The 12,871-nt window shown below is 50.7% G+C and overlaps 1 protein-coding gene across 1 annotated transcript in view; it reads left to right on the top strand.

Annotated features, from left to right (window-relative positions):
* PTPN18 (protein tyrosine phosphatase non-receptor type 18) overlaps positions 1-12,871 on the top strand; it is a 41,090-nt gene that overhangs the window by 13,149 nt on the left and 15,070 nt on the right. The window contains exon 5 of the mRNA XM_073640375.1: positions 5,029-5,067. Coding sequence (XP_073496476.1) covers positions 5,029-5,067 — 39 coding nt within the window. The remainder of the gene's footprint in view (positions 1-5,028; positions 5,068-12,871) is intronic.

The raw sequence follows: 12,871 nt of genomic DNA, 5'->3' as shown, positions 1-12,871 counted from the left end.
TTTGTAATTCATTTAAATCTCTGAACTTCTGAATGCTGATTTATGACCACATCAAAGTTGAACTGAACTTTGATGTGGCCATAAATCAGCTGAGAGAAGCACAGAAAAAAGACAGATGAAAGTGGTACAAACTCTCCTGAATCAGCTCACTGATGGATTCTCAGTTAACTAATTCTGCATCCAGCAATGGGAAACAAAGGGTCTGTAAAAACAAAATACTGAAAAATGTTTAATAAAACACAATTGCAAAACTGATTTACAGCCCAAAATACATTCATTTAAGTAAAAGAAAATGCCCAAAAAGTCTCTACATCCTATAAACTCTGAGGTTGAGCTTAGAAAACTATTTATAATTGTGACGGTGGTGGGTGTGGACCCACTGCTCCACTGGCCGGGGTTACCCTGGAGGGGCATGACTAAGTAACTACCTGGTCTTCACTAGAGCCTCTGATGGTGAGGATAGGCTTGGGCCATTAGGGTAGTCACCAGTTGCCACTCCAGGGCAGTGCCTGGACCTGCAGCAGCTGACCAACGGATCAGATTCACAAATACGAAACACAGAAGGAGAAGACAGAGTCGTGGTCAGGCTGGTCAGACAGTCTGTGGTCGGGCTGGTCAGACAGTCTGTGGTCGGGCTGGTCAGACAGTCTGTGGTCGGGCTGGTCAGACAGTCTGTGGTCGGGCTGGTCAGACAGTCTGTGGTCGGGCTGGTCAGACAGTCTGTGGTCGGGCTGGTCAGACAGTCTGTGGTCGGGCTGGTCAGACAGTCTGTGGTCGGACTGGACAGCACAGGTTCAGAATACTAAGCCGACGTCAGGGGCGTTGAGATCAGACTAGACGAGTAAAGAAGCCGGGTCGTTAGCAGGAGAGACTAAACAATAGTGCTCCATGACCGGTAACTAGAGACTGACTGCAAACTAGGAACCTAAGTACAGGCAAACTTATAGGAAGGCACCTTCAGGCTAATATTTCGGGAAGATAACCAGACTTTATCTCCAGATTGGTAAAGAGGCGGAGAACTTCTCTTCTCTTTCCTGCATGAGACTTCATTCAAGACACCGCCTTAAGGAGGAAGGGGCACTTGAGGATGATGGGACTATACAACAAAAAATGGAGATGCTCCGGACGACTTCCCAACAAGGTTGCTGTAGGAACACTCTGCCTAGGGAAGTAACTGCACCCAATCATCCTGACGGGAAGAGATAAAGTGGCGTAGGTAGTTCTCTTGAACCTGATTGACCTGTTCTACTTTCCCATTGATCTGAGGATGGTACGCGGAGGAGAAATACAGCTGAGCATTCAGCAGCTTCCAAAGAGCTCACCAAAATGTTGATGTGAACTGGACCCCACCATGAGAGACAATGTGGAGAGGAAGACCATGGAGACGAAGTACATGCTGAAAGAACTGCGTGGCGAGCTTGGGAACGGAGGGAAAGCCTATCAGGGGAATGAAGTGAGCCATTTTGGAGAACCGGTACACCATGACCCAGATGGTGCTGTAGCCCTCAGAGGGGCTGGTCCGTGATGAAATCCATGGTAATGTGTTGCCAGGGGATGGAATGAACGGGCAGAGGCTGAAGGAGACCAGCAGGCTTATTTCTGAGAGACTTGCTTCTAACGCACAGTGAAAAGACAAAGTCCCAAACATCTTTGGCCAGCGAGGGCCATTAGAAGCGGCGAGCAATCAGCTCAGTAGACTTACGTATACCTACATGGCTGGTCAGCTTGGATTCGTGTCCCCAGGACAGAATTCTTCTTCTCTTAGCAATAGGAACAAAGGTCTTACACGGAGGAATGTCTTTTAAAAGAGGAGCCGCTTCATCAATCCTATCCGGGTTAACCCGGAATCAGTCACGTCAAAGGATCGAAACAAAGCATCCACTTTAACATTCTTCTCTGCAGGATGGAAGTGCAATTAAAAGTTGAAACGGGTGAAGAGGAGTGCCCACCTGGCTTGACGAGGATTTAACCACTGGGTGGACTGCAGAAAGGTTAAATTCTTATGTTCCTTGTATATTACCCGGAGACCTGGCGCCTTCCTGTAGTTGTTGCCATTCCTCAAGCGCCATCTTAATGGCCAGATGTTCACGATCACCAATAGTATAGTTTCTCTCTGCCGGTGTAAACAGCTTGGAGAAAAAAACACAGGTGACAGAAGGACTGCCTTAGCACTGATAGAGGAGGCATCCACCTCCAGGAGAAACTGCTTGTTAGGATCGGGTGGTGCAGCACTGGAGCTCTCACGAAGACCTCTTTCAAGTGCTGGAAGGCCAACACGACCGATTCAGACCAGAACTTGGCATTAGCCCCCTTCTTAGTTAAGGCAGAGATGGGCGCCATGAGGGACGAGAAGTGTGGAATAAATTGCCTGTAGAAGTTGGCGAAACCCATTAACCGCTACATGGCATTCAAGCCTTGAGGACGAGGTCAGGAGAGAACAGCAGAAACCTTCTCAGACAGGATCCATTTCGAGGCCCTGGCTTGAAACAATCTGGCTGAGGAATGGCTAGGAGGATCTTTTGTAGACACATTTAGACAAATTGGCAAACAAATTGTTCTTCCGTAGACACTGCAGGACCTGACGGACGTGTCTTCTATGGGTAGGTAAATCAGGGGAGAAAATTAGGATGTCGTCCAAATACACGACCACGGAAAAATAGAGGAGGTCCCGGAAGATGTCATTAGCAAATTTCTGAAACATGGCGAGCGCATAGCACAGACCAAAGGCACGACGAGATACTCGTGACCATCACGGGTATAAAAGTCAGTCTTCCATTCATCGCCCTTGCAGATCCGGATCAAGTTGTAAACCCATAGTAGATCCAATTTAGTGAAAATGTTTGCCCCATAGATTCTGTCAAATAATTCAGAAATCAAAGGCTGTGGATACTTGTTCTTAATGGTTATCTTGTTAAGGCCGTGATTGCCAGTGCAGGGACTTAGAGAACCATCCTTCTTTGTCATGAACAAGAAGCCAGACTTACGGATAAATTTCATGGCTAAGTTTTCTTGGATATATTCTGACATGGCATGAGTTTCTGGCAGGGAAAGGGAATACACCCTGCCACGGGGTGGAGAAGTACCTAACAGAAGATTGATGGGACAATCATAACGTCTATAGGGAGGCAAGACCTCTGCCTTCTTTTCACAAAAGACGTATGCAAAGGTGCAATAATAGGTTTACAAAGAAGAAAGGTTCGGAGGCACGGAAAACGGAGACTTGGGCAAGGCAGTTGGTAGCACAACACGGTCCCCACTGAAGCACCTGGCCAGTGGACCAGTCAACCACCGGCGCGTGTAAACGCAATCATGGAAGACCCAGGAGCCAGGAGAACAGAGTTTACGGATTTAAGTAGCAGGTAGAAATAAATTCTTTCGATATGCAGGGCTCCAATCCGCAACGTGACTGGCTGCATGATATATTGGATAGGCTTCACCAGGAGTTGTCCATCAATGAAGGCAATAACCAGGGGTTGATCTAGCTGTTGTGTAGGAAGCAGAAGTTGAAGAACCAGGTCACGATGGATGAAGTTGCTAGTGGAGCCGGAGTCTAAATGAGCTGCCGCAGAGAGAGACCTCTCTCCACAGATCATGGTGACCTCTGTCAAAAGATTTGAAGAGCAATCTTTCTCACCTAGGGTCATCTCTCCGACCAACCCTAGGTGCTGTAGTTTCCTGGCTTTACTGGGCACTGATGAACATAATGTCCTTTTCCTCCACAGTACATGGAGTCGTTCTCTCTATATATTCGCTGTCTCTCTTGTACAGAAAGTTTGGCTCTATAGCACGAGGTGTGGCTTTCGGCAGCAAGGGGTAATGGAAGGTTAGGTTAGTCTTCTGATGCGAAATGATACTTGAGTTTGTTCCAGAGCTTGCTCATGAAATGGAGATCGATCCTAGTAGCCATGTGTATAAGGGCATCCAGGGAAGATGGTAGATCTCTGCCTGCTAACTCATCCTTAATACGACCAGACAAACCCTGCCAGAAGATCGCCAACAGAGTTTCTTCATTTCAAGCCAACTCTGCAGCCAGGGTACGGAAGCATAAAGCATATTGAGCCACAGTGTCCGTGCTTTGTCTCAGAGTCAAAAAAGACAAGGTGGCTGAGGAGATTTGGCCTGGTACCTTGAATATTGCTTGGAACATCTTCAGGAACTTCCCTAAATCTTGGTTGTCTGGTCCTCCACACTCCCAAATGGGATTTGCCCAAGCCAGGGTTTGTCTGGACAGGAGAGAGACCATAAACGCAGTCTTGGTTTGGTCTGATGCGAAGAGATGAGTGTGGAGAGGGAAGTGGTTTTGGCACAGGTTTATAAGATGCGGCTCTCCTTGGGGTCTCCATAGTAGCGGGATGGGAGTGGAAGTTGGAGCTCAGCTGCTCCACCAGAAACTGGAGCCTCAGGCGGTTCCCCAAGAGAAGATGCCAGGAGAGGAAGTATGACCTGACACAGTAGAGGCGTGGGATAGGGTGGAAACTGAGGTGGACAAATCCTGCAGCTGATTTGTCTCCACATTAATTGCCTGCTTCAGCTGGTCTCGCGTTGAGAACAAATTTCCTCATACAGGAATTGAACACTCAACTTTGGGTCTCAGGCACCTGATTCGTCAGCGGGGTCCATGGCCTGTACTTACTGTGTGGAGCAGAGCGGTGAGTAGGACGGCACTGAGAAGGCGTGCGAGTTACCGGCGTGACAAGTATCTGCTTATCATGACCGCGCTGTGCCAAAAAAAGCCACCAGCTGCCCATCTGTGTACTGTTGGGGCAGTGATAGCCACATTGCAGTGATAGCCAAAGTGCTGTGATAGCCACCTTGATGATGAAGATGGTAAGTCACATAATAATACCACGTGACCGCCATGTCTGCTGTCCTCACTTCTGCGCACAGTGAATGTGTCTGCAACATGTGGCAGAATCTAATGTATCAGGGGTCTTTATTGATGCTGTGGGGAAAGTGCACATGTAAATATACTAGTCAGGGATCTGCAAACTGTCAACCCATTCATGACTATGGTGACATCTCTTACAGGTGATAGTCATGGCGTGCCGAGAGGTGGAACAAGGAAAGGTAAGTCCATTTTACAAATCTGAATGTAAACCTATGAAAAATTAGAATGTAATGTTAACTTCATAAATCAGAATAATGTAGATGCACATTATGGTGATGGCATGGGCAGTCTTGGACATTGTGACTAAAATCCAGGTTCAAAGAAAACTTTAACTCTGCACACTGCCAACGTCAAAAGCGACTGTGGCACTGCGGTGGTTAGATAGAGGGAAGGAGCTCCATGTAGCAGGGCTCTGATGGGCTGCCATGAGAGGCAGGATGCCAACACAGGCCCCAATAATAAACTGGTCGTCGGTTTATTACTGATGGGCAATAATAGTGTGGTACACTGAGTAAATTATAATAAGTGGTAATCAGTTCCCCAAAATGGTTGTAAGAAAAAAAAAGTGACATAAAAAACAAGCTGATGGAAAAATGAGAATGCACTAGATAGCCGCACTCCCTTCAGACAGTTGATTGGGGAACAGGCCATAAATTTTAAAGAATCTGACAACCCTTTAAAACTAACATGAACACAAAAATCATAAAAAGGGAAGTTCACCATTGAAAATGTCATTCTTGTCTTCCTCTTCCTATTACTAAAACTCGCGAGCAGACATTAATGATGTGAAGTTATCAGGTTGCATGAAATGCTGGAAGGGGCGCTGTTACTGGATGGAGGGAGTGTCATTATCACAAGTAATAGAAACTTTATAATAAATCCGGCTTCAGGAATGTAATACAAGGGCTGGACTGGTGCACAGCAATGAGGACCACCACACGGGGCAGCATACAGTACAGACCAAAAGTTTGGACACACCTTCTCATTTAAAGATTTTTCTGTATTTTCATGACTTTGAAAATTCTACATTCACACTGAAGGCATCAAAACTATGAATTAACACATGTGGAATTATATACTTAACAAAAAAGTGTGAAACAACTGAAATTATGTCTTTTATTCTAGGTTCTTCAAAGTAGCCACCTTTTGCTTTGATGACTGCTTTGCACACTCTGGGCATTCTCTTGATGAGCTTCAAGAGGTAGTCACCGGAAATGGTTTGCACTTCACAGGTGTGCCCTGTCAGGTTTAATAAGTGGGATTTCTTGCCTTATAAATGGGGTTGGGACCATCAGTTGTGTTTTGCAGAAGTCTGGTGGATACACAGCTGATAATCCTACTGAATAGACGTTAGAATTTGTATTATGGCAAGAAAAAAGCAGCTAAGTAAAGAAAAACTAGTAGCCATCATTACTTTAAGAAATGAAGGTCAGTCAGTGCGAAAAATGGGGGTGTCCCCAAGTGCAGTTGCAAAAACCATCAAGCGCTACAAAGAAACTGAGGACTTCCCCAGGAAAGGAAGACCAAGAGTCACCTCTGCTTCTGAGGATAAGTTTATCCGAGTCACCAGCCTCAGAAATCGCAGGTTAACAGCAGCTCAGATTAGAGACCAGGTCATTACCACACAGAGTTCTAGCAGCAGACACATCTCTACAACAACTGTTAAGAGGAGACTTTGTGCAGCAGGCCTTCATGGTAAAATAGCTGCTAGGAAACCACTGCTAAGGACAGGCAACAAGCAGAAGAGACTTGTTTGGGCTAAAGAACACAAGGAATGGACATTAGACCAGTGGAAATCTGTGCTTTGGTCTGATGAGTCCAAATTTGAGATCTTTGGTTCCAACCATTGTGTCATTGTGCGACGCAGAAAAGGTGAACGGATGGACTCTACATGCCTGGTTCCCACCGTGAAGCATGGAGGAGGAGGTGTGATGGTGTGGGGGTGCTTTGCTGGTGACACTGTTGGGGATTTATTCAAAATTGAAGGCATACTGAACCAGCATGGCTACCACAGCATCCTGCAGCGGCATGCTATTCCATCCGGTTTGCGTTCAGTTGGACAATCATTTATTTTACAACAGGACAATGACCCCAAACACACCTCCAGGCTGTGTAAGGGCAATTTGACCAAGAGGGAGAGTGATGGGGTGCTACGCCAGATGACCTGGCCTCCACAGTCACCAGACCTGAACCCAATCGAGATGGTTTGGGGTGAGCTGGACTGCAGACTGAAGGCAAAAGGGCCAACAAGTGCTAAGCATCTCTGGGAACTGTAACGAGTCTGGGAGGCGGAACCTCTGAGCTACTATACAAGGGGGCGGTCCTTGTAAGGGAGCGGGTGGCGACCAGACAGGCAGTCACAGCAGGTGACCGGGACAGTCTCTGGATGAACGGGCAGGAGATCACGGCAAGTGACCGGGGCAGTCTCTGGATGAACGGGCAGGAGGTCACGGCAAGTGACCGGGGCAGTCTCTGGATGAACGGGCAGAAGGTCACGGCAAGTGACCGGGGCAGTCTCTGGGTAAAGGGTTGGTACGACCTGTGGCGGCTGATGGTAGACGTGAGCTCCCAGGTGAGTAGGCGAGAGTCTCTGGATAAACGGGTGGTCACAGCATGTGACGGCGGAGCCTCCAGGAAGTCCAACAGACAGGCAGCAGATGAGCGCTCCTAGGTGAGCGGGCAGAAGTCTCTGGACAGGCGGGTGGTCACAGCATGTGACGGCGGAGCCTCCAGGTAGGCTAGCAGACAGGCAGCAGATGAGAGCTCCCAGGTGAGCGGGCAGGAGTCTCTGGACAGGCAGGTGGTCACAGCACGTGACGGCGGAGCCTCCAGGTAGGCTAGCAGGCAGGTAGCAGATGTGCACTCCCAGGTGAGCGGGCAAGCTGGTCCATAGACAGACTGACAGGAGTTGGAAGGCAGACCGTCGGACCTCAGGCAAGCAGGCAGGTAGCTGATGTGCGCTCCCAGGTGAGCGGGCAAGCTGGTCCTTAGACAGACTGACAGGAGTTGGAAGGCAGACCGTCGGACCTCAGGCTAGCAGGCAAGTAGCAGAATATCAGGCAGGAATAAGACAGCAAGCTGGCAGGAATCTGGCAGGTAACTGGCAACGGGACCTGAGGGCTGAAGCAGAGTAGTGAACAGTGCAACAACATTGCTCGGGCACCTCCATTTTGGAGGAGGTGCCTTATATATGGTGAAGTCCTCCGGCCATTGGCCGGGGACTCCTTAGGACGGTGCGCGCGGCCCCTTTAAGAGGGAGGGAGCGCGCGCGCGCCCTAAGCACAGTGGCCGGGAAGGAGCGCGCGCTGCCAGCAGAGCGGGAGGAGGACGCCGGGCTCGGAGCAGAGAGGTGAGGGGAACAGCGTCCCTGCCTAGCAGAGGGCAGGGACGCCGGCGCTACAGTACCCCCCCCTTTAGGCCCCCCTTTTTTAGGCCAGACAGAAATTTAGCAAGGATAAGAGGGGCATGGATGTTCTCCCGGGGCTCCCACGTTCTCTCCTCAGGACCAAACCCCTTCCAATCTACTAGAAAAAAGGTCTTTCCTCTTACCCTTTTGGTGGCAAGAATGTTCTCTACCTCAAACTCGTCTTCAGCAGAAACCGGAGCAGGAGGCGTACCTGTAGACTTGGAAAAAGAGTTAAGTACCACAGGTTTGAGGAGAGATACATGGAAGAAGTTAGGGATCCATAAGTTGGCCGGGAGTTTCAATTTATAGGCCACCGGGTTGATCTGACTGATGACCTCCAGGGGGCCGATGAACCGAGGCCCTAACTTGTAAGAAGGTATCTTGAGTCGGACATATTTAGATGAGAGCCAGACTTTATCTCCGGGACGAAATTGTGGAGGATCCAGGCGTTTTTTGTCAGCATGTCTTTTCATCCGCTCGGACGACTGAAGGAGTGCGGATCGGGTACTCTCCCAAATGGAGGAAAATTTGCTAACGAGAGATTCCGCAGCCGGGTTGTCCACAGAGGTGGAGACAGGAAAAGGAATCCGAGGATGCTGACCGAAGACTACAAAAAACGGGGATTTGGAGGAGGATTCGCTCTCGTGATTGTTGTAAGAGAACTCGGCCCATGGTAGGAGATCCACCCAGTCAGAATGGTGGGCATTAACGAAGTGCCGGAGGTAACTGGTCAGATTCTGATTGATCCGCTCCACTTGACCATTGGACTGTGGGTGGTAAGCAGAAGAGAAGTCCAGGGTGACGTCCAGCAGTTTACAAGTGGCTCTCCAGAAGCGTGAGGTGAACTGAACCCCACGATCCGACACGATGTGGAGAGGCAGGCCATGGAGACGAAAGATGTGACGAATAAAGTCTTTAGCTAGCTCGGGTGCAGACGGGAGGCCTGGCAGGGGAACGAAATAAGCCATCTTGGAGAAGCGGTCAGCGACCACCCAAATGACCGTACAACCGGCAGAGACTGGGAGGTCAGTTATAAAGTCCATTGCTATATGCTGCCAGGGGGCAGCAGGTACAGAAAGCGGAAGGAGGCGACCGGCTGGCAGATGTCTTGGAACCTTGTTGCGGGCGCAGGACACACAGGCAGAAACAAAGTCTATTACGTCCTTGTGCAGGGTAGGCCACCAGTAGTGCCGGGTAATAAGCTGGAGGGTCTTTTTCTGACCGGCGTGGCCAGCTAGTTTAGACGAATGACCCCAGTGAAGGATCTTCTCCCGATCAGGTACCGACACGAACGTCTTTCCGGGAGGGAGACGATTTAGACTCACGGGAGCCACCTGCATTACTCTGGCGGGATCGATGATGTGTTTCGGATCTTCCTCAAGATCAGACACCAGAAAGGATCGGGACAAGGCGTCCGCCTTGACGTTCTTGTCAGCCGGGCGAAAATGAAGAACAAAATCAAAGCGAGCAAAAAACAAGGACCACCGGGCTTGGCGCGGGTTAAGTCTCTGGGCATGCTGGAGGTAAGCCAAGTTCTTGTGGTCAGTGTAAATTATTACCGGGTGAAGAGCCCCCTCGAGCAGGTAACGCCACTCCTCCAATGCCAGTTTGATGGCCAATAACTCTCGGTCTCCTATGGAATAATTGCGCTCTGAGGAGAAGAAGAGTTTAGAGAAGAAGCCGCAAGTTACCATCCTCCCGGAAGATGATTTTTGAGTAAGTACCGCTCCGGCTCCAGAGGAGGAGGCGTCAACTTCCAGGAAGAACTGCTTGTTGCCGTCCGGGCGATGCAGCACCGGGGCGGAAGAGAAGGCCTGTTTTAAGGAAAGAAAGGCCTCATCTGCTTCGGGCGGCCAGTCTTTGGGATTAGTACCCTTACGGGTGAGCGCGGAAATTGGAGCAGTCCGGGAAGAGAAGTGTGGTATGAAGAGGCGGTAGTAGTTGGCAAAGCCCAGGAACCGCTGAATGGCCTTCAACCCCTCCGGTCGAGGCCATTTCTCGATGGCAGACAGTTTCTCTGGATCCATTCGTAGGCCGGTCTGAGAAATAATGTAGCCCAAAAACGGAAGCGAGGTCTGCTCAAAGAGACACTTCTCGTATTTAGCGAAGAGGTGATTCTGCCTGAGCCTGAGCAGAACCTGACGAACGTCCCTCCGGTGAGTCTGGAGATCCGGAGAGAAGACCAAGATGTCGTCCAGGTACACCACTACGCAGGAGTAGAGAAGGTCCCGGAAGATGTCATTGACCAACTCTTGAAAGACGGCAGGAGCGTTACAGAGACCAAAGGGCATTACCAGATATTCATAGTGGCCGTCCCGGGTGTTGAATGCCGTCTTCCATTCATCCCCCTGACGGATACGGACCAGGTTGTACGCCCCACGGAGGTCCAGTTTGGTGAAGATTCTAGCCCCCCTCACACGATCAAATAACTCCGGAATGAGCGGAAGGGGGTACTTATTCTTTACCGTGATCTGGTTAAGGCCTCTATAGTCTATACAGGGACGGAGAGAGCCGTCCTTCTTTTTGACGAAAAAGAAGCCTGCTCCCGCCGGAGAGGTAGATTTCCGGATGAATCCCCTGGCCAGATTCTCCTCAATATATTCGGACATCGACCGGGTCTCAGCAGCGGATAATGGATAAATACGCCCACGGGGAGGAGTAGTACCGGGTAACAGGTCGATAGGGCAGTCGTATGGTCTATGAGGGGGTAGTGTCTCTGCCTCCTTTTTATTAAAGACATCAGCATAAGACCAATAAGGAATCGGAAGTCCAGGTAGATTAGCTGGGGTAGGAGAAGGACGGACGGGATGGACGGGAACCAGACAGGTCTTATGGCAGTCCTGTCCCCAGCAAAGGACTTCTCCGGTCTGCCAGTCAAGCACGGGTGCATGTCTCTGGAGCCAAGGTAGGCCTAGCAAGAGGGCGTGAGAGAGTCCAGGCAGAACATGAAAGGAGATACTCTCAGAATGCAGCATTCCCACCTGCAGAGTAATGGATTCGGTGATGAGTTGGATGGGGCGTGGTAAGAGGCCCCCATCCACGGCAGCAACAGACAAGGGTACAGCCAGAGGTTTGGTGGGGATGCGATATTTCTCTACCAGGGACTGTGAAATAAGATTCCCGGCTGCTCCAGAGTCAAGTTGGGCTAGTTCGAAATAACGGTTCTCCCCGCAGACGATTGAGACTGACAACAGCAGAGATGGAGAGGATTTATTCTTGTCTAGGTCGACCTCTCTGAGCGAACCTAGACACAGGCGCTTCCCGACTTCTCCGGGCAGGCACGGATCCGGTGCTCCTTACTGCCACAGTAGAAGCAGCTCCCCTCGGCACGGCGTAAGTCCTGACGGGTTTTGACCATCTTGGTCTGGTCGACCTGCATAGGCTCAGGAGAGTGTACCTGGGAAGAGACGGAGGGAGTGACGGGTTTCTGAAAAGTAGGAGCTAGACGTGGAAACCTCCTCTCACGGGTGACCTCTTTGGCACGCTCCTGGAACCGTAGGTCAATCCGGGTGGCAAGAGTTATTAGGTCATCGAGAGTGGTAGGAATGTCCCGACCGGCAAGTTCATCTTTAATACGGCCGGACAGACCCTCCCAGAAGACGGATACCAGAGCGTCGTTATCCCAGGCCAGCTCCGAGGCAAGGGTACGGAACCGTATGGCATATTGGCCCACGGTGAGACTTCCCTGACGGAGGCGTAGCAGTGATGATGCGGATGAGGTCTTCCGTCCGGGTTCGTCGAAGACTTTCTGGAAAGCCGTGAGAAAGGCAGGCAAGTCGGACACCAGGGGGTCTCCTCTCTCCCATAGAGGATTTAGCCAGGCCAGGGCCTCCCCGGTGAGATGGGACATGATGAAGGCAATTTTGGCCCGGTCGGAGTTAAACTGGTGGGACAGAAGTTCAAAGTGCAGGGTGCACTGATTTATGAAGCCCCGAGCCTGGGCGGAGTCGCCTCCGAAACGAGGAGGTGCAGAAAGCCGGGGTCCGGGGTAGGATACCATGGTATTAGTGGGCAGCGGAGCTGCCGGATTGCGAGTCATGGCACTGGCGGTGGTTGCTGGCGGAGCAGTCAGAGTGTCCAGGCGAGAATTGACATTCCGCAGGTGACCCAGGATGGACTCCTGTTGGGACCTCTGACGGGACAGTTCATGACACAGGTCCGAGAGCGAGGGAGCTTGGGTGCCACCGGGTTCCATGGCCCGAGCAAACTGTAACGGGTCTGGGAGGCGGAACCTCTGAGCTACTATACAAGGGGGCGGTCCTTGTAAGGGAGCGGGTGGCGACCAGGCAGGCAGTCACAGCAGGTGACCGGGACAGTCTCTGGATGAACGGGCAGGAGATCACGGCAAGTGACCGGGGCAGTCTCTGGATGAACGGGCAGGAGGTCACGGCAAGTGACCGGGGCAGTCTCTGGATGAACGGTCAGAAGGTCACGGCAAGTGACCGGGCCAGTCTCTGGGTAAAGGGTTGGTACGACCTGTGGCGGCTGATGGTAGACGTGGGCTCCCAGGTGAGTAGGCGAGAGTCTCTGGATAAACGGGTGGTCACAGCATGTGACGGCGGAGCCTCCAGGAAGTC

The sequence above is a fragment of the Phyllobates terribilis genome, unplaced genomic scaffold, assembly GCF_046119375.1.
Source record: "Phyllobates terribilis strain yellow unplaced genomic scaffold, ASM4611937v1 Scaffold_7__3_contigs__length_470593459, whole genome shotgun sequence".
NCBI classification, from domain to species: Eukaryota; Metazoa; Chordata; class Amphibia; order Anura; family Dendrobatidae; genus Phyllobates; species Phyllobates terribilis.
The sequence above is the reverse complement of the archived record's forward strand: the minus strand, read 5'-3'. Positions and strand labels throughout refer to the sequence as shown.